At 47.4% G+C, this 21903-nt stretch overlaps 1 protein-coding gene across 5 annotated transcripts in view; it reads right to left on the reverse strand.

Moving 5' to 3' along the window:
* MASP1 (mannan binding lectin serine peptidase 1) overlaps positions 1-21903 on the reverse strand; it is a 139374-nt gene that overhangs the window by 103349 nt on the left and 14122 nt on the right. For all 5 annotated transcript variants that reach the window (XM_029615771.1, XM_029615772.1, XM_029615770.1 and 2 more), the window contains exon 2: positions 20422-20647. In XM_029615771.1, the coding sequence (XP_029471631.1) occupies positions 20422-20647 (226 nt within the window). The remainder of the gene's footprint in view (positions 1-20421; positions 20648-21903) is intronic.

Below are 21903 nucleotides of genomic sequence, written 5' to 3' on the forward strand. Positions count from 1 at the left end.
AGGCATTGAGAATTACAAGCATTAATATAAACTGTAACAGGCTATTTACAAGGTCTATCTATAAAGTATTAAGTGTAACAGGCTAATTACAAATGTCTATATACAATGGGTTCAATTTAGGTAGGGGCTGTTCATGGAGTGGGGGGGGGGTGAATGGGGGGGAGGATTAATCTGGGTAGGCTTGTCGGAAGAGCCACGTCTTTAGTTTTTTTCTGAACTTGGAGTAGCATGGCTCAAGTCTGAGAGTGGTCGGGAGGGCGTTCCATTGTTTAGGGCCTGCAATGGAGAGAGCGCGATCCCTAGTGGCGGAGAGGTGGGCTTTTTTTTTTTTAGAGGGGGTATAGAGAGGGTGCCTTTGTTGACAGAACGAATGGGTCGTTCAGAGCGTATGGGACAAAAGGGTTCATCAAGCCAGTTAGAGTTGTAGGAGTAGATTGATTTGTGTACTATGGTTAAGATTTTAAAGAGAATGCGGGATGCGATGGGGAGCCAGTGGAGGTCTTTGAGTATGGGGGTGATGTGATCACCCCCATACTAGATTAATGGAGTTACCCCTACAAAAACTGAGATTTCCCTCTATGAATAACGAGCACTATTATTTTAATTTTACTATTAATCACATTTCTGTTTATATTGTGTATTTGCAGTCCACTTTGAGCGAAAACCCTTTAATAGCGGAATAAATTGCTGAACTGTAAATGAGTATGTTTTTTCTTATAGAGCAAAAGGCAGAGCCACAGATACTTTACGGTCTAACAGATTCTGATTTGACTATTAAAAGTGGACAAGACTATCATCCCCTAGGCTTCCCCACCTTCCAAAATCCTCCCGATTCAGCTGAGATACAGAAAGGAGGCTAGAATTCATCATTACGTCTACGGCATTACCCAGAAACAAACCCAAGGGTCACGCGTTTATAACATTCAATCCGACCTCTCTGCAGGGGAAAGGAGGAAAAGAGCGGGGAGGGCAGAGGGAGGAGAGGACGGCCTGAACCTCTACCCCAACGGGGCACCTGCTTTCTCCCCCTTGCTTTCAGCCCCGGGAAGCCGAAACACAGAATCCAAGTGCGGCAGTCTGAAAATGGCTTGATTTCTTTTTCCTGCCGCTGGTAAGTGACCACCCCAGCTACTCCTAGTGCTGGCCTGCTCTCCGCAGAGGACTGTGTAATCCTATGCTCGGCGCCCTGTGTTTACTTGGAATCTGAGAGAACATGCCAGCGACCTGCTGGACGATGTCCTTCTGAGCCCGGCTGCTCTTCCAGGAAGGATAATAAGATAAGAAGCCCACGGGCTGCATCCTGACCCAGCTCTGCACTGGGAGAAGGATAAGCGTGGGGCTCTGAAGCACAGATGGAAAGGCATAGCTGGATAGAAAAGTGCATCTCGCCTTTGCCTTGTAGCTTTAACAACTTTCAGTGTTTTCTTCTACTCATAATAACCCGCAGCCAGCTATAAAAAGCACCAGTTAATCATTCATATGGCTACTCTGCGCTTTGGAAGGATAGTTAGAAATTCAGGACTGGACCAGAATTTCAAGATGATAAGACATCCGTAGAAGAATGCATTATCTATAATGCTAGGCATCCTGTATTAAATATTCAGACCCCCCCCCCCCCCCCCCCCCCAGAGTAGCGCATAAGAATATTATTAGAGTTGTGGTGAAACAATTTACTAAAGTCATCAGAGGGTGCCCTAAGGTTTTAGGAATGCTTCAGTGGTGTTGTCTTGTAACACGCGTTTTACCATGTTTTGGGGCTTAGGTGGAAACCAACCAAGTGACTTTTCAAAGGCTTGTAATGATAGGAATTATTCTGCTAGTCAGGCAGGCAAGTTGGGTGCATGCCAGAGAAAATTAAAGCAAATTCTGCGGTGGAAGTCACTAGTCGCTGTCAAATTAGTGCCTGCTGGTTTGCCATGCCTAGAATACGTATTCTGGAGGATGCTCTGAAATCGCGCCGACCGAAAGCTCCCTCGCTGCATCATAATTCTAAAGGAGACGGAACAATCGCTATGGGAGAGTCGTCAGTTTGGCACTCCTGTCTGTATTAGAGAGGCAATCTGTGGTTAAAATGATGGGGTCCGATATTCAGCGCCACTGAGGCGGATAAGTTAGGATTTATCCAGCTAAGGTGGTAGCAGCTGAATATTTGGCTCTGCTGAGCAGCCAGATAACTACTTGTTTGGCTTAAGTAGGTAGCTAGCTAAGTGGTGGGTAGGATGGGGGAGTAACGGGGAGCAGCTACTTCTCTGGCTAACTTAAGCCATAAAAGCCGTGATATTGAAACTTATCCTGCTAAGTTAGCTGGGATATCAGCAACTGGTGAGTACCACAAGATTAACTAATTTCCGAGAGCTCTCTTCACAAAAGATTTTTGGCAGGTCATAAAGCCCCATTAAAACATACCTGGACCAGACTTTTATTTGTAAGGCAAAGTTAAAAAAAGGGTGGGATTGTAACTCAAGGTATCAAACTGCTACTCTTCTAAGTAAGAGAACTAGCTGCCTCTAGGGCTGATAAAGGGTCCCTTCAGCATTATTCAGTCTTTCATTGCAGCAAAAACTGCCACCGTACTATAGTTATTTATTTTACTTCTTTTTACTATACTGATACTCAAGTTTGCATAGAAATTAGCAAGACAATGAAAGTTGCTGTCCCTGATCACTGATCCAGACTGTGTCTCGGAGGCACACCCTACCTCCTCATCCCCCTACCCCCAAAAATAAAATGACCCATGCGTTCCAGCGTGGTCAGGATCCACAGCCTGCAAGGTCTCGGGTCGGTCTCCTTTCACTGAACAGGGCTCTTACTACCATCCGAAATGAAACGCTGCCAGGCACTATTCTTTGTTTTCTGTCTCTCTCTCTCTGCCAAATTCTCTCTCTCTTAGTTCTTTTTATGTAGGCTTGGGGCCCGTGTTGGTCAACACTGTGCTTCCCAGCTGTGCCTCTCATTATTCCTTCTGCATTTCTAGTAGGAGATTTGAATGTGAATGGCCGGCCCCCCTGGGAAGTTGGAACACTTTCTGTAAATGTTCCTGCAAGTCCTAACATCAGTCAGGATATTAAATTCCCCCATCAGACCAGAGACTGGACGGCCTAACGTTGCCTTCCCTGAGGGTCACACTGGGGAACTCATTCTCATGTCACCACCTCTTTGACCGCTTGAGGCTTTGCTTTCAAAAGAGATCAAACCAAATCCTCAATCAACGGGCATCAAAAGAAGGGACCCCCTGTGATCTCAAAGGCCCAGGTACTGCCTAGCTATTTCTTATGTTGATTTAATAAAGGTATCCCAGCCTACAATGACTCTTGTTTTCTCCTAGAGCAATAACTCCATGCAGTCGGGTGGCCGTGTTAATCGATTGCTATCTAGTTGAATTGCCCACTGTTAATTGCAGTGTATCTAATTAGATGCTGAAAGGATCCGATTCCTGTGGAAACCGAGTGCCAGGATGGGGTTCAAAAGGTGCTTGGGTCAAGCAGATATTGCAGACCCGGGCCCAGAAGCTTATTAGGGTGGGCCAATGCCCTTAGCTAGACAGGGCTTTCACTCACCGAGGACCCCTCTATGACCTCTCTCTCTGACTGCTATCTCTTTTCCCCATTCCTCAAACAGAAAACGGAACTCACAACAATAGTTTATTCCAAACCAATAAACTTTTATTCTTCTAGTAAAAGCAGCAGTCAGAGAATTAAATAGAGTTGAATGGATTCCCTGATTAAATCAGGGCTCATAGGCTTACACAGCTAAGCTGAGGCAGTCGCACAAGATACAGAGGAAGTTACAGGTACAATGGCTTCCACAACTAGGTTTGGTCTCCCTAATGGGGGAACAAACTCGTCAACTTGTATTCCCACTCCTCTACTCCCCCTCGTTAAGCATCTCCCAGCAATTACATTTATCAGTTCTCTTTCCCAATACCCTCGCCACCTCTAACACACATCGGTACTCACCACTTTGTCACAAAATGTCCCCTCTCCCAAGATCATGAGCCTATCCTCTGTCTCCCACTCAGGCAATAGGCAGGAGGTTCCCTGGCTCGTGCTCCTCTGAGGTTCTCCTACACCACTCTTCCCACGCCACTCCAGATTTGCGTCCACCTGCCGTACTCAGGTCGGGTCCCCCAAATCAGGATATTCAGCAGGGCATATTCGAATAACTCTGCCCCTGAATATATCCAGATAAGTTTAGGGAGGCCTTTGGCCTGACCAGGCTTACCTGCATGACTTTAGCTGGACAGCGCTGACCAGCTGAGGTTTTACTTCCACGGCCCTGTCTCTCTTTTTATGCAGGTAAAATATGTGAGGGCAATGATTTGACCAGACAAAATGTGCCTGCTTAGAAAGGTGGGGGAATCTTTTGAATGTGGATGGTTTATGAGCCCCACTATTCAGTGAACCAATGAGTAGGTAACTTACCCCTATAACGTGGCTGAGGTCCAGTGACTGAGACAAGGTCAGGCCAGCGTCCTTGTGGAAATTGGTGCCAGCTGGGCCTGGGGCTTGATGGTGTCCTGGGCCCTTTCTGTTGAATGCTTTTGATTTTTTTTGAGGTACTGGGGGTGGGAGGAAGGCCCCTACACTAGAAATCAATGTTTATTTAGGATTTGGAGGGTCTGGTGAGAGGGTGGAAGGGGGACCAGCAAGGCCTTTTATTAATTTTGGGCATGAGAGGTATGTGGGTATTTTACTGGCCATTTTTTGAGGTGAAAGGAGGGATGGGGGGTACCTTCGGCCGTGATAGCCCTACTTGGTGATTGGGTTGAGGGCAGCAGGCCTTTGTCGCATGACCCCTTGCTGATTATTTTTTTTATTTGGTTGTCAGGGGCAGCCTGAATCCCCAGGGTGAAGAGAGGGTCAACACTTGATTCTCGCACCCAGCTTTACTATTTTGGCCTTTTCTGGTGGTCAGCATGGCCTTTTATATCTAATGTGTGAGCACTGGGACCCGCCTTAGTGTCTCGATGTTCCCGTGTTAACGCCTATTTGAAAAACGTTAGATTAACGTGGCTGATAAATTAACGCGGCCAACTCAGAAAAGTTAACATCAGATTGCCTATGCATGAGCTGCTTTGCATGAATTTACAAAATTCCCATGTGGCAAAGCAGCTCAATGTAATAGGGAAGGGAATGTGGGCCGGGTTATGCTAAATATCACGTGATATATTTTCTGCTCAACACAGATTAGAGCCCTACCAAGGCTTGATGCATTCACAGTACGCTGGAGATCATTCTTAAATTTATCCAGGCTAACTAGGATTTTATCCAACTATATTCAGCAGACTGCCAATTGGGCGGTTCTCTGCTGAATATCCAGACACTTTGTCTGAGTAACTTTAGCCTGATAAATTATCTGCTCTCAGTGCTGCTTAATATTGACTCCCCACATGCTTTTTTTTTTTTTTTTTTTTATCATCAATAAAATGTATTCTGTTTACAAGAAACATGCGTGCACTTAATATTTGCCAAAATGTGCACAGTTCCCAAGATAAATGCATAGCCCAGGAAATTTCTTAAGGTTTGTTTTCACTTCAGAAAATAGAGAGCATTGGGCCACTTTTTAAAACTCGGTCTATAGCAAGTTGCAAGTGTCTTTGAGACTCAGCACATCGTTTGACTCAGACTTGAACTTCCTGCAGGTTATAAAAAGTGCACACGTTACATAAGTTACATGTGTTGCCCTTCCCCACCCCCAGGTACACCTCTGGGCGAGGGGGCACCACTCAGTACCGGACTGCATCTCGCCTCACAACTTTCAGTTACAGTGTGCGTTCTCCAGTGGGCGGAAGGATTTGCCTTCAAGGCCCAAGGCGTTAGACTTGTAATTTTACCACAAAGACTTCTCCACACAGTGGTAGTGCTCCAAAATTAAGTATTCACTGCAAAACGTCTTCAACATCCCTATAGTCTGACACATGGTGACTGTCAGCTTTCCGCTTTCTCCTTTCCAACACATCGGTAGCAGGGATGGCCCACACTGGAGTATCAGTTGAGCTACCTCCTCCTCCTCCTCTCCAGACCAAGCTGCAATTCTCCAAAGCTGCTTGTCCAATGGTAAAACTTCTCGGTTCCATCTAGAGCTTCCCCTGAAGACAAGGGACATTCACTCCTTCCACAGGGCGAAACGCCACGCCGAGATATTAACACAGGAAGACAGCACAATGTTACCCGAGAGCACCACCACGGGGACAGACTGTGTGGCACCACTTGCACGCCACGGACTCAAAGGCAACAGGCTGACCATTCTTTCCCCTCTACGTGGCTCTCTAACTCTCCTCAAATCTTTTCCCAGATCACCACACTTACACCAGGACTGTGCAACTGAGGCCACTCACTTCCCTTCCCAACTCCAACATGTCCTGGAGGCCTAAAAGGGGAGAGAATAAATTGGTGTGAATTCTTGCTGAATATCTTCATGCAGTGACCTCATTGCATAACACCTAGACCAAATCTCATCACAACTACCACTGAAGTATGAAAGGAAGGAAAAAGAAAAAATTCATTGTGGCCACATGTCGCCCATGATGAAAAGGTGCCACCCTTAGCTTCAGCATTAGAGCTAACGATGGTGGTAGTGACAGTGCCAACCTTTCAGATGAAGACAAGATCCAATGGTGTAGCGAGTGGGGGGTGAGAGGGCCCAAGGTCACCAGGAGACAAGCTGTAGGAGGCTCCTGGGGACAGGGGATCCCATCCTACCCAGTCAAGAAAAAGTCCGTGGCTGCTAGGGGATCCCATCCTGCCCAGAGGCAGAGGTGAAGAAGGACCCATGGCCGCTGGGCATCCCATCCCGCCAATGGCACAACTGAAGGAGAGAGACAAGCCAGCCTGTGTGTAAGAAAAGGAATGGAACTAGTATGTGTGTGGAGGAGAGGGAGTGGAGCCAGCATATGTGTGTGTGTGTGTGTGTGTGTAAGTGGGTTTGTGTATAGGAGAGGGAGTGGAGTCAGCCTGTGTGTGTGTGTGTGTGTGTGTGTGTGGAGGAGAGGGAGTGGAGCCAGCATATGTGTGTGTGTGTGTGTAAGTGGGTTTGTGTATAGGAGAGGAAGTGGAGTCAGCCTGTGTGTGTGTGTGTGTATGTGTGTGGAGGAGAGGGAGTGGAGCCAGCATGCCTGTGCCTGATCAAGAGGGAGCCAGTGGTGTGTGCACCTGACAGAGAGGGAGGCAGCCACCATGTGTTTGTGACCGATGAAAGAGTGTTTGTAAGCGTCTGTGTGAGCGTGAGGATGAACATGTTTATATTTCTTGAGTTTGTTTGATGTTTTCTGAGGAATGTTGATGTTTCTGTTTTCCATTGGTGCACTACATACGGAGTCTGACTTGTTGTGGTTTCCAGTTCAGTTCATGTCTGCACTTTTCTATGTATACTTTATGGTCTCTTTATTCTGTATTTGGAGAGGGTCTGTCTGCGCTCTGCATGTGTGATTGAGGTTAAGTTTTCTGCTGATGTGTTGTTTCTATGTAAGGCTCTATAGAGGCTTGGCTTCTTCTGTTTTCCTAATAGGAGGCATATTGGTGTTTTAGGGCCTGGTGTAATGTTTGCAGAGTCTGTTTGAGTGCTGGCAGTTTATGTTCGTTTGGAATGGGAGGTTTATTATATTGTAATTGAGTTTGCTCATGGCTTTCTGAGGACCAAGCCTACAACAACATGCCCAGTACCATGTGTGTCCCAAGCGTCTTTTTGGCTTTTTATGCAGGGTTTTTCTGGTTGACACCACAGCAGTGCATGTAAATATAATAAAAATATCACAACAGCATGTGCATTTCAAAAGACTGTACTGTGAGAGTGTCCTTTTCATGTAAAATTATAAATGAATAACTTGACATTGTGTGTGGAGAGGGCCGTGATAGGGGGAAGGCTGGGCACAAAGCTGAAAGATTCACTTAGGGTGCCTAACACCCTTGCACTGACCCCGATTAGAAAAAGAATGCAAATTAAAGGTTAAAAAAAAACAAACCAAAAACACAGAATGAGGAGGGGCCAGCTCAGTAATTATTCGCACAGGGCTGCAAAAACAATAGCATTGTCCTTAGTACAGTTAAAAGCCATGGTGATGCTGTTTCATGAATCCACTGCAGCAGGAGAGAGACCACGTGAAACGAAGATAGGACCATAGGTAAAGTAAGCGGAAGAGATGCAGTAATGGGGATCCCCCGAAGATTAACATGGAGATAATGTTCTATTTTTATGCCACATACCCTACATTTAAATGATGAGGGCTCACCCACAGAACACGCCACGGACTGGAAAAGCCAGGAAAAGCGGCAAAAAGAACTCAGCAAAAGTGAAGACCAGGCCCCCTTTACACGTGTGTGGTGCATGAGCACCGAGGGGGAGCCTTTGCTCAAACATAAGGATGAGGGGGGACGTCCGGCCGGGCTTTCTGGCAAAGATTTGACCTGCGGCTTGTGTTTCCCTTCAGAAGAAGCTACAGGAAAAGGGGTCCATTTCCAAAGAATTCAGGGGTGTAACTTTGGTATATGAACTGACCCCTTTCATAACTGAAATACAGGAGGCTAAAAAGTGCGTGGCTAGAGGGGGGGGAGAGATAGGGCAGGAAGCGAAGTTAGGAGCCGAGCACTGGCTTTCAGCACTAAATCTATCTCAGGCAAATCAACCGCAGGCCCTCAGTTTTGGCTAATTTTTTTAAAACTAAGGTACCTTACCTAAATTAGTCTGAAAACCCAGCCTGAAATATAGGGAGTCTAATTTTGGCATTTAGCGTCTTCTGAAAATCGACCCCCAAGTGAGCTGCACGCATTTTGTACTTCATTTCTTCACGCATTCTCTCCGGCCCTATAAAAGCTTTGGTTTGCCATTTACAGTGGGAGCTAATCTTCTTTGCAAAAAGGTACAAATGATATTTTTTTTTTTGGTACAAGAAGTCCCTTAATGAAAGGCGCAGCGCAGTAACACTTGGTAACATCGTGGCACGCTAAGAGTATTATTGTGCGGTGCATCGTGGGCGGGGCCAGCGGGAGCACTAGGCGCTCTAGGCCTGGGCCTAGGGCGCTGACCATCCGCGGGCGCGAGCCATGTGGGACCGCGAGCGGCGGCGGCAAAGAGGAGTGGAGATTCGAATCTCCAACTCCTCTTTGCCGCCGCCGCTCGCAACCCAAAAAAACCAAGAGGAAGGAGTTGGGGCTGCGACCGGGGGGCGGGGGAGGTGTCGGCATGATCAGGGGGGGTGCGGTGCAAGGCAGAAGGTGCCTAGAGCACCTAATCCCCTTGCACCACCCCTGATGCTGGCATCCTGAGAGTATTGTGTGGGTCATTGTAGCATGCTAACAGTATTGTTGTACGGCACATTGTTGCATGCTTTGAGTGGTGCATTGTGGCATACTACGGGTGTTGTGGTGTGGTGCATTATAGCATGCTAAGAGTATTGTGAGGGTCATTGTGGCATGCTAAAAGTATTATTCTGTGGTGCATTGTGGCATGCTAAGAGAATTGTTGTGTGGTGCATTATGGCATGCTAAGAGTATTGTTGTGTGGTTCATTGTGGCATGCTAACTGTATTGAGCGGTGCATTATGGCATGCTACGAGTGTTGTTGTGTGGTGCATTGTAGCATGCTAAGAGAATTGTTGTGTGGTGCATTGTAGCATGCTAAGAGTATTGTTGTGTGGTTCATTGTGGCATGCTAACTGTATTGAGCGGTGCATTATGGCATGCAACGAGTGTTGTTGTGTGGTGCATTGTAGCATGCTAAGAGTATTGTTATGTGGTGCATTGTGGCATGCTAAGAGTATTCAGTGGTGCATTATGGCATGCTAAGAGTATTGTTATGTGGTGCATTGTGGCATGCTAAGAGTATTATTCAGTGGTGCATTATGGCATGCTAAGAGTATTCAGTGGTGCATTATGGCATGCTAAGAGTATTATTCTGTGGTGCATTGTGGCATGCTAAGAGTATTATTCTGTGGTGCATTATGGCATGCTAAGGGTATTGAGTGGTGCATTATGGCATGCTATGAGTATTGAGTGGTGCATTATGGCATGCTAAGAGTATTGTTGTACGGCACATTGTTGCATGCTTTGAGTGGTGCATTATGGCATGCTACGAGTGTTGTTATGTGGTGCATTGTAGCATGCTAAGAGTATTGTTGTGTGGTGCATTATGGCATGCTAAGAGTATTGAGTGGTGCATTATGGCATGCTAAGAGTATTGTTGTGTGGCGCATTGTGGCATGCTAAGAGTATTGAGCGGTGCATTATGGCATGCTAAAAGTATTATTCTGTGGTGCATTATGGCATGCTAAGAGTATTGTGTGGGTCACTGTGGCATGCTAAAAGTATTGAGCGGTGCAATATGGCATGCTAAAAGTATTGTTGTGTGGCGCATTGTGGCATGCTAAGAGTATTGTTGTGTGGCGCATTGTGGCATGCTAAGAGTATTGAGCGGTGCATTATGGCATGCTAAAAGTATTATTCTGTGGTGCATTATGGCATGCTAAGAATATTGTGTGGGTCATTGTGGCATGCTAAAAGTATTGAGCGGTGCAATATGGCATGCTAAGAGTACTGTTGTACGGCACATTGTGGCATGCTAAGAGTATTGTTGTGTGGTGCATTGTGGCATGCTAAGAGTATTGTTCTGTGGTATATTGTGGCATGCTACGAGTATTGTTGTTCGGCACATTGTGGCATGCTAAGAGTATTGTTGTATGGCACTTTGTGGCATGCTAAGAGTATTGTTGTGTGGTGCATTGTGGCATGCTAAGAGTATTGTTCTGTGGTATATTGTGGCATGCTACGAGTATTGTTGTTCGGCACATTGTGGCATGCTAAGAGTACTGTTGTACGGCACATTGTGGCATGCTAAGAGTATTGTTGTGTGGTGCATTGTGGCATGCTAAGAGTATTGTTCTGTGGTATATTGTGGCATGCTACGAGTATTGTTGTTCGGCACATTGTGGCATGCTAAGAGTATTGTTGTATGGCACTTTGTGGCATGCTAAGAGTATTGTTGTACGGCATATTGTGGCATGCTAAGAGTATTGTTGTATGGCACATTGTGGCATGCTAAGAGTATTGTTGTGTGGTGCATTGTGGCATGCTAAGAGTATTGTTCTGTGGTATATTGTGGCATGCTACGAGTATTGTTGTTCGGCACATTGTGGCATGCTAAGAGTACTGTTGTACGGCACATTGTGGCATGCTAAGAGTATTGTTGTGTGGTGCATTGTGGCATGCTAAGAGTATTGTTCTGTGGTATATTGTGGCATGCTACGAGTATTGTTGTTCGGCACATTGTGGCATGCTAAGAGTATTGTTGTATGGCACTTTGTGGCATGCTAAGAGTATTGTTGTACGGCATATTGTGGCATGCTAAGAGTATTGTTGTATGGCACATTGTGGCATGCTAAGAGTTTGTTGTGTGGTGCATTGTGGCATGTTAGGAGTGTTGTTGTGCACTGTACTGAATCTTCCATCTACAGTGTGAGAATGTAAGCTGGACTCGGAAGGGGACATGACAAAGTGCCTGACATATAGCAGCTAGGGAAGGTCACCTAGCTGGGCTGAAATGCACACACAGAGCTTCTCTGCTAATGAGCATTGAGCTTAGCTGGCCAAAGCCCTCTTCCTTCACTGTCTGCACTGGTTCATAGTCTAATGAATTAAGCAGGAAGGGGGAAGGGGAGGGAGAGGCAGAGAAGTAGAGGAAACAGAATGCTAAAGGCCTGTACTAAGAGAGGGCATTGATTCAGGCATGGAAAAGGTACCGAGGGCTGGATCAGTGGCAGTCCTGTGCTCTGCCACGTAGAGACCTCCTGGGCTCAATTCTTGGGTCAGGTCTTCCAGGTCAGCTGGGGGGGGGGGGGGGGAATTAATTCCCTGTCATTATGCGATGGGGAACCTCGGTGGCCCAGAGAGGGCCCACTATTGCACGGTTCCAGAAGGAGCGAGCCCCGGTTCGTGGCCCCCTCCGGCTGAGGGCGGAGAAATTAAAGCCCATGGATCCGACAGAGGTCATTTCCAAGGGCACTGGAAGCCTGAAGCAGCAGGAGGGAGGTCCATAGAGCGACAATACAGGAGAGGAAATTCATGGCATTTTCGAAAAACAATCTGGAGCCAAGAATGTGTTTATGTCAGAGTAGCAGCTGCCGCCCTGTCGGGATTATGTGGTAACCTCATGAGTGGGTGTCTGTCAGTCTGCGTGGGATTTTCCCAGGGAGGATATGGACCAGGTCTCTGACATGGAGGAAATGCTATCTGACAGATGTTAGGTGGAGACGTTCTCAGCAGGGGGACTCCTCTTCCGTGTTTCCTTCTGTGCCTAGGATCAGATTTCAAGCACGAGGCCACGCAGGGGCCGGTGGGAGCAGTAGACGGACAAGCCACCTGCCTAAAGTGCCACTGGTCTGGGATGGGGCAGCGGCCACGACGTGGATTTCTCTTCTTCCTGCCCACGTGTCCCAGAAAAAAAGATGGGAAGGAGAAGGCCGTGCAGTCCCCAGGCGAAAGCAGAACGGCACATCCCCCCCCCCCCAAGCCGTGGCAGGAAGAAGCAGCGCTGGCGACGGGGCCCGCACTGCGCTGGAGCGCAGGAGGAGCGGGAAAGGCAACAACGCAGGAAGCAGGGCAGCATCAACACCCCCCCCCTCCCTGCGACCTCAAAGAAACATGAAGAGGGTCCCTGCTGCCGTGGGGGCTGAGGTAGGAGGCCGCCGCTGGACTTGAGCTCCTGATGGAGGGAGGAAGTGAGTGTGCCACTCTTTCAACTGGAAAAGGTTTGCTTCCTGTGCCTTATTTCTACCTTTCAGATACGTGAATGCCTCTATCGTATCATCTCGCCTCTTCTCTCGATTGCCCATATTTAGGTGCCTAAGTTTCATCTCAGATGACTTTTGGCGTTGACCCTGCACTGTGTCTACATCCTTCTAGAGGTACGGCCTCCAGAATACATATCCAGCACAGCTCACTGCTTCAACGGCAGGGGGAATGAAGAAAAGAGGATTTGTATTCAAGCCACCAGCAAGGACTGAGTTGCACAAGCTGGGCAAACAAGATTGCTTATTACGGCAGTTATTACCCCAAACCAATTAGCTGGATACTTCACTCAGATGCAGCTCCAGCACTGCTATCTATGATGGCGGGGGGGTGGAAGGGAAATAGAACCACAAAAGTTATTTAAAGGGACAAGAGTAACAGAGAAGTGTGAAAGCTTGCTGGGCAGACTGGATGGACCGTTTGGTCTTCTTCTGCCGTCATTTCTATGTTTCTATAAGCTTTGGCTGATGTGAGGTACACAGAGGCATTATAATTTCCTTTTATTCTGATGCTTATGTCTCTTTGGCCCCCACCTGGCTTTGGCTTCCAACTTATCGCACTGTTTTGCTACCTTCAGATCAGCAGGCAAGGTTTTCTCCTGGCTGATGCGCATCAAATCTCTCAATGTCCATTCCCATGTGCAGCACTCTCAGATTGTTGTAGCGCAAATGCACGAATCTGAACTTGTTTGCACTGAATCTTAGCCCTGTGCATAATTGTGTGGTCCGTTAGAAGCAAAGATTAAAAATGGTGGATAACACAACCTCAAGTTTGCAGCTTTGCTACAATATTTTTTTTATTTACTAGATGCAAAGCTTTTGATTGCACTTGTAACATGTAAATGAGTTATGTGTAATTAGGGCTGTGCATTTGTATGTCATTTTGTTTCAATTAGTGTGCACCAAACTTTTAGGGTGCACTAAAATGCAACAATAGAAAACAAAGCAAATTTAAAAAACAAAACAAAACAAAACACTGAAAACAAAAGAACAAAAATTAAGATTTTTTTTTTTTTGGCTGTACATCCCGGATGTAAGCAGAATCTCATTTTGGCCACTGCAAAACACATTTTAAAAGCCTTCCCATCCTCATACAGTACCTAAAAACAACCACTTTCTGCTTCTTTGCCTGTTCAGCTGCTTTCGGTGATAAGCCCTGGCACTACAGGTCCTACCCTGGAAGGGCGGCAGAAGGGGGCGGGAAGCCCATTAGGGGGTTCCCCCCACCGGCCCTACCCGTTCTCCCTGCAACATGGCTGAAGACGTGAAGATCACGTGCAAGCCTCGCTCTGTGCCCTGGACAAAGAGGGAGCTTCCCAGCAAGGGTCCACAAAGCCAAGTGCATGCACCAGAAAGCTGCAGGAGCTGCTCAACAATGGGGGAGGATTTAGGGGTCTCTGCAGACATTGCCAGTAAAGAAAACAAAAGGCAGCCAGATTTCTATGGAGAAGGAGGAGCTCTTTCTTATTTCTCAGTTTCCTGCTCTGACAGAAAACCTTCTTATGTCTGACAAAATCCACAAACGGTCACAACTGTGCTCACTCCTGACAGCTCCTGCTGGGGGGGGGGGGGGGGTGCAAGTTCAGAGGTCATGCCAGCCATGCAACCGCACATGTGGAGACTCGGACAGGATCGCTGGTATTCATTTAAGCCTGTGAATCACGCTGTCGATTAAATGTAGGATGCACGGTCGGCCCTGGATTCGTCAATAGGCACCCATTATGTTTGTGCCTAGGGCAGAAAACATTGGGGGGGGGGGGCAGGCTGGCTAGGATTTGCCGCCTGCTGAAGCTCATTCAGCGGGGAATAGCCCTCTGCTCCCTGTAACAGATCTGTACAGAAGATGGGAGGCGTGAAAACACCAGAAGCGCCTGAAAGTAGCAAAAATCCTAAATCCAGCTCTGTACATAAGTGAAAAGAAGCAATGCAAATAAACGAGGATAAAACTTAAAAACCAAACATTAGCACTTTCAGAGTAAAGGGAATGGAAAAGAAAGCTTCGAGCCAATTAGCAATCCCTTTATGTCCTGGACCCTAGCACAGGGCTAGCACCACAGCATTACCAGAAGACCAAGGTCGGGTGGTCTGTAATGCATACTGTGGCCACAGAGTCACCTGAGAAGCACACGTGCACATATCGGCCTGCCAGCGGAGGTGTGCTGCAATTTTAAATCACGCGTGCACTTCCGATTTATAATACGCCTACCGCGCGTTAAGTATGCTCCAAATTTTAAGAGGTTACCCAAGCAAACCTACTTTGCGTATCTTCCATAGGACTTTGTCGGCTTTAACGTGCATATGTAAAGCGGATTTTAAAACACGCTCGCCCGAGTGACATTCCCAGTTTTTCCAATCTCAAAGCTAATTCGACCCCTCTGGTTCTTCATCCTGCACACACACACACACACCCGTCCCCAGGTGATCCAGATCCGTCCTGTAAGCCCCAAAACGTGAGAGCTGCAGTCTTGCGCCTCATCAAGAGTAGCAGTCACATTACGAACCTGACAAGCCACCGCGCGCTGCGGTCTCCGGTTTAAAAAATATGGAGTTACGCGTCCCAACAGTTGGCCCCGCCCTGGAATGTCCATGCCACACCCCTTTTCCGCCCCCTAGTTTTTGCTCGTGCGCACACGTACGAGTGTGTGTGCAAATCGCGGCTTTTAAAATCTGCGTTGCCCACGTGAGGTCCACATAGGTGTGGATATGGGCATTTCTGCGCGAGCAACTTCTTAAAAATAGACATCTAAGAGTATAAAAAGCACTTTGCTGGGTCAGACCAATGATCTATTGAACCCAGCGTCCTAAGCAGTGGATTTAGCCCCAGGCCTGCCGGGGTGGGAGAGGGGTCACCTGTGACGATGCATCAGCCGGCCGTCCTTATGTAACGATGCACCCACCTACCGTAGAAGCGACCACAGGAACGTACGTAAGGGTATCTGGCCACCAGGCAGTTGCCTATTCTGTCTATTGGGAAGTCCACCCTGAGCATCCCGTCTCCAACAATGACAGCACCTGGCAGATCCGAATGTGAGGGCCCCCCTTCCCCGTCGCTCGCTCCCGAATGTAGGAAGCGGTGTCTGACTGGCTAATGTTGTTAACGGACCCTGTCCTCCAGAAACCTGCATGTCCCCCCTAACCAGGGCGCATAAAATGTGAGAGGTGTCCGATGCCTGTTTGCCAGCCGAGCACCAGTCTTACTAAGGGTTCGCAATGTGGTCAAACAGGTGCTGTACTGGACAAGGCACGGGGGCAAAGGCCATGCTCTCCCAGCTGGACAGGGAAACCCAAAGGTCTCCTGTCTCCCCTCTGTGACCCTCCCCCCCCCCCCCTCTGACTGCTCCCCGCTTTCCTTCAATACTGGTACCAGCTTCTGCCAAACCCACACCTTGGGATAAAGCATCTTCAACAAATAATTGTTATTTCTAGGCTTTCCAGCAGTCAGAGATTTCAAAAAATATTTAAAAGAAAATGATCTACTCAAGGTCCACAGGTGGTTCACAGCAAGGTACAGTACCTGAATGTAATCTGCTTTGATGCACACTCTGAAGTGCCAAAAAGCAGAATATTAAGAAATAAAACAAAAAATAGCTCAACAGCACCACGTAAAACAGTAACAAAATGTTCTCTTTCAACTACATACGAGTATTGTTTTATAGGAAAAATTACCCAAAGTATTCCCCAGTTCTCCACAAGTAGAATACTTTACGCCGATTCCTCTCAATATCTGGTCAAAGTTTAGTCACATCACTGCGCACTCATTTGAACGCTGCACGTCTCCCGTCACCACACAGAGCAATGTCCATATCCCCCCCCCCTCCCAGACAGACTCTGCAATTCTCCTAAGCATTTGCAAGGGATTTCCTGGTTTCCCGGGTTAACGCCCCCCTCTGAACCGCTTTACTCTTAGGTCTTCTTCCACGGGTGGTGGGAGCTTGGATCACTCCTCAGCCTTCGGGACCCGATCTTGGTCCCTTAGTTGTTCCCCCCCCCCCTAGGGGGAGAAATACTACTCCAGCCTCGAGCGAGAAAGCCCCTGTGAAGCCCTCCTTGGGGAGAGGCACTCCAGGCACCCCCCCTACCTTCTGGCGGGTCCTTCCAATAAACCCCTCCCGCATATTAGACTCAGAAATGCTTGCTCTAGAGCTGTAAACTCCTTACCCGTACCATAGATACATCATCATCATACTGATTTTTGTTTTATTCGGTTGTCTAGTTTTATTATTTTTGTGTTTGATTTTATGTTTTAGGCCTTTTGTACATCACCCAGGATATAGGCTATTTATAACTTCTAAATAAAGATAAAAGGTAATAGACACCCAATGGCTAAGTGGCATGCCATACACTTTCCCAAAACAGTGCGTTACCAAATCCAGAACACACCAGGAGCCATTCTGGACATCATCCTCTCCATCATCTTGGCACGGCAGTGAACTGATGAAGCCACTGTTCTCTTACGGTACCATGGAGTATGTTTAATACCATAAACAACAACATCAACGGAACCCAGGTAGAGGTTAAGTGAACTCCCCCCCCCAACCCAGAATCTTTTCCAGGCACTGCTCCAGTGACACAGGGTCCCATCTTAAAGCTATGTCCAAATCTTTTTTTAAACCCAGCTATACTGTTATCCTTTACCACATCTTCCGGCAATGAATTCCACAGCTTAATTATACACTGACTGCAAAACAAAAAATACTTTATTATCTCTGTTCTAAATTTGTTAGCAGTTAGCTTCAAGGAGTGATCCCTAGTCCTATTTGAAAAGGTAAATAACCTTTCCCTATTCACCTGTTCTACACGGACCACTCCATAAACCTCAGTTATGGAAGGGTACGAGCGTGATTTATGTCCCAGACCCTAAGGATACACCATTCCATGCTGCCCATCAGACCCAGATAATTAACAGAAGTATTGCTAGGCCATAATATTCCTTTACCAGTGTTTTCCCAGACATTACAGGCTAATTACCAGATACGGTGCCACACATATTATCTATGCATTCCACAGCCTGTTAGGGTAATTGGCCGTGTGTATCCTCTCATTACTGGATAGTGACTGGCCTCTGCGTTCACTTTTCCCAGTGGATGCTCTCGAGCTGGCCACGGGCGGGCACGAGTGCAGCAGGGACTAAATAATGCCTGATTGCATTCTGCCGACTGCAAGCGTACAACGACGACAAAAGCCGGAGTTTACGAGCAGCAATATTTACGTTCGTACGGCGACAAGGTCCCTGCGTTAAAAAAGAGCTTCCACTCTTAAACTGGAGAGCGGGAAGGCCCAGGCAGTGAGGGAGGCGGGAGACGATCGCGCAGAAATACCCATGCGCATCGCCAACCGAAACACCCTGGTGGTGGGGGTGACCGGAGCTGGGGGGGGGGGGGGGAGGAGGCTTTTACAACTCAATGAACCTGCTGCATGCAGTTTGCCTTCTTCCTGAACTCAAGTTCCCCCTCTAACTACAAAGAGCAATTAGTGACCCCCCCCCCAGAGACAAGAAACCGCCCCCCCATCACAGATCTCTCTCTCCAGTGTCAGCTCACTCCCCAACCCCCCCCCCCCCCCCCCGAGAGGAAGAAATGCCAAACAGACATCCAGAGTCCAACTCCCGGCTCGCTCTCCGCATGTAAAGCCTACAGACCGTGGCTGCCGCAGCAAATATTAACCCGAACTGGCAGCCTCGCTGTTTATTTTTCAGCAGCCGAGGGGGTCACCACTCCCTGGGTTGTGTGGAAAGCGGCCCGCAGCAGATAAAACGTTCTGGATATTGGGCTGCACGGGTCTGCCTTTCCAGACTCTCCCTCCCTCTGCTCCCTTCTTTCATTACGGTGATACTCTGTCTACGTGATATCAATCGGAAACAGTTATTTATTTACGAACACTTGATAGTCAAAGAGGATCACAGAACTAGAGATGAAAAATAATACCACGGAACTCGCCCAAATCACTAAAGCTTTTATGCTCTCTCTTGCTATTGATGGGGATGATGGTGGTGCCTTTGCAATGCCTATGACAATGTCTGGCTATCTGGTTGTCCATAATTAAACAGCACAATGCTGAGGATCCCCTTGCTCCTGGGGTCCCAGTTTGGAGTTCTGCGTACAGTTTTGAGGGCTAAACAGTGACAGCAACCCTAAATTGAATCGGAGAGGCGCCGTTTTGGGCGCATCTATTCCTCACGGTAGGTGTGACCCGCGTTTGGCATTAAAGCGTCTTCGGTGGCAGGTGGGTGAAGGCGATGGGTCATCAATACCGGAGATCGCCAGGTTCTCCTCTGTGTAAGAGAAAGTGTGGGCTATAAAGAATTTTTAACTACATAAATCAAACAAACATTTTGGGCCCAATATTTAAAGCTATCTGGCACTAACACCTGGATTCACAAAGCCAAATATGTTTCTCGCGGGAGGGGCCCTTCTATTGTGTGGTGTGTGTGTGTATAACCTCGATAATGGATTGCTCCCCAGAAAAAATATCCTGGCTATATCACCGCATCATTTTGTCTCCTGGCAAAAACACCGCAAGGCCAAACTACGTGGCCTTGCCCAACTCATAAAGCCACCACCGCCTTAAAAGGCCAAGCAAACCCCCCCCCCCCCCAAAAAAAACACCCCAAAAACCCCGACACACATGGTAAAGTGTGCAGGGGTCAAACCTGATCCCCCTCTTCACCCCAGGGCTGCCCCTCAAAGTATAAACGTCAGATTGTGCAATGACAGCCCTGCCCACCACGTCAACAGTGATAAAAATGGTGCCATATTATATCCCCCTCCCCCTCCCTATCAGTGAAACAAAGTCCAGAAAAGTTCCCCCTTTCCTAATCGTCCCATCCCTGAATGAAAACAATACATTGTTGGTGTATAGTGCACGCCCTTCCTTCTCCCCCAGACCCCCCCCCCCCAAGTTCAATAAAGAATCATTGGGTTCTAGTGGGAGCCAACCCTCCACCCTCAAACCTCCCTCCCGCACCCCATTACCTCCATAAGAAGATTTCTACTGAGCAGAAGGACCCTGGGTACACCCTGGGCTTGGTCGGCGCCATTTTCCAAAATGGTCCAGACCTTGCCCCAGTCACATGACTGGGGCAAGGTCCGGGGCACTGGAACACAGCCTCGTGACTGGGGCAGGGTCAGGTTGGCTAAATTTTGAAAAATGGCGTCAACTGGTCCCTGAACTTGGGGGCGCCTGGGCCCTTCTGGATAAGATAACCGGATAAGAAGCCCACCCATTTCCCTCCTCCAGGATATCCATCTATCTACTTAGACAGATAAATACTTGTTCGGATAAAGTGGTGGCTGCTGAACATAGCCCGGATATTCCCTTTTTATCTGGCTACGTAGTGCTAAATATTGGCCTCCACATTTTCTAACACCAGAGATCTCTGATTGCATTTGTAGACCCCACTCATAAATTTGGGCATTTGCCCAGAGACGGTGTGAATTGCATTGCAATCACAGATCACAATGATAAGAAACTCAGAAATATATGGACTTAAGTTTTTACTATGGACCATTCAATAGTGGCCAATGGGACTGGCATAGATCATCACACTTGTACAGCCCATCGCCCAATCATAGCCCTACTGCAAGGAACGTTTCTTTAAGTGACAAAAAAAAAGAGTGATCTCTGGTGCTGGATGCACTGTAGCTCACCTTAGCATAGTCGTATTCACAGAGATAGGAAGGTTCCAGGTCAAAGTGCATAAAATAAAGCCTAATTCTGTATCCTTCAGGGACAGAGATATTCCACGTGACTTCGGAATCACTAGGGTAGGAATCTGGAAAGTTGGGTGACCGGATCTCTCCAAACATTTCAGTCAACTCCACAGCATCTGCGCCGCACGAGAGCCACACACAGAAGGAGCAGAGCACCAGGATCCTGAAAAAAAAAAAGAGTGACAGGCTTCAAACATTATGGTACTGACTCGGGATGTGCTTTCGTTGGTCAATTCGTTTCAATTTTTTCGGCAGTATGCACGTATCTCATGAATGGATAACACAGGTGCAAAACAGATGTGCACACGTATGTAATTTGGCAATAGGCGTACGCACTATCCGTTTTGTGTGCGTACTATCCATTCGTGAGATATGCGTGCACTGACGAAACGAATTGACCCAAGAATGCACATCCCTAGTACTGATAACCAAACAGCACATCAGTTTGGAAACAGAAGTGAGAAGATTGATCATAATAATCGTAGTGGTAATGAGTGAAGCACTCTCTTTCTCTTCATTCAGATAATTCCATAGACATAGATTTTGTGATAATTCTCAGTCTTACACTTACTACTACTTAACATTTTTATAGCGCTATATGACATACTCAGCGCTGCACAAACATATAAAACGGCAATCCCTTCTCAACAGAGCTTACAATCTAATAAGACAAGCATACAGGGCAAGAGACTTGGGGTATTTCATAAAGTAAGAGAATGGTTGAAAAGAAAATGAGTTAACAAGACTAAAAGTAGACAATCAGGCCAGAGATTTAATAGCGGTTTCAAAACGTTGGGTCTGTAGATGGGATATAAACATGGCCAGAAAGGGAGCATGACGCACCAGTTCAAGGAGACTGTTCCAAGCACACGGCGCAGTCAGGTGGAAAGCACGGAGTCAGGAGCTGGCAGTAGAGGAGAAGGGCACAGATAGGGGAGCGACTTATCCAACGAGCGGAGTGCATGAGGAGGGGTGTAGAGAGAGATAAGAGAGGAGAGGGAGGTGCTGCAGGGTGAAGGCATTTGTAGGTGAGAAAAAGGAGCTTGAACTGTAAGCGGGAGCGGATAGGGAGCCCATTCAGTGTCTTCAGAAGAGGGGTTATAGGAATGCAGCAACTTTGACAAAAGATAAGTCATGCAGCTGAATTTAGGATAGATTGCAGTGGAGAGAGATGGCTTGCCGGGAGACCTGTGAGGAGCAGGTTTCAATTGTCTAAGTGGGAGAACGTGAGAGAGTGGGTAAGGGTTCTTATAGTGTGTTCAGAAAGGAAAGGACGGATTTTGGCAATGTTATAAAGAAATAAATGGCACATTTCAGCAGAGTTTTGGATATGCATAGAAAAGGAGAGAGAGGAATCGAAGAGGACTCCAAAGTTACGGGCTGATGGGACCGGGATGACGACCGTGTTATTCACAAAAA

This window comes from Rhinatrema bivittatum, chromosome 9 (genome assembly GCF_901001135.1).
Source record: "Rhinatrema bivittatum chromosome 9, aRhiBiv1.1, whole genome shotgun sequence".
In the NCBI taxonomy this organism is placed as follows: Eukaryota; Metazoa; Chordata; class Amphibia; order Gymnophiona; family Rhinatrematidae; genus Rhinatrema; species Rhinatrema bivittatum.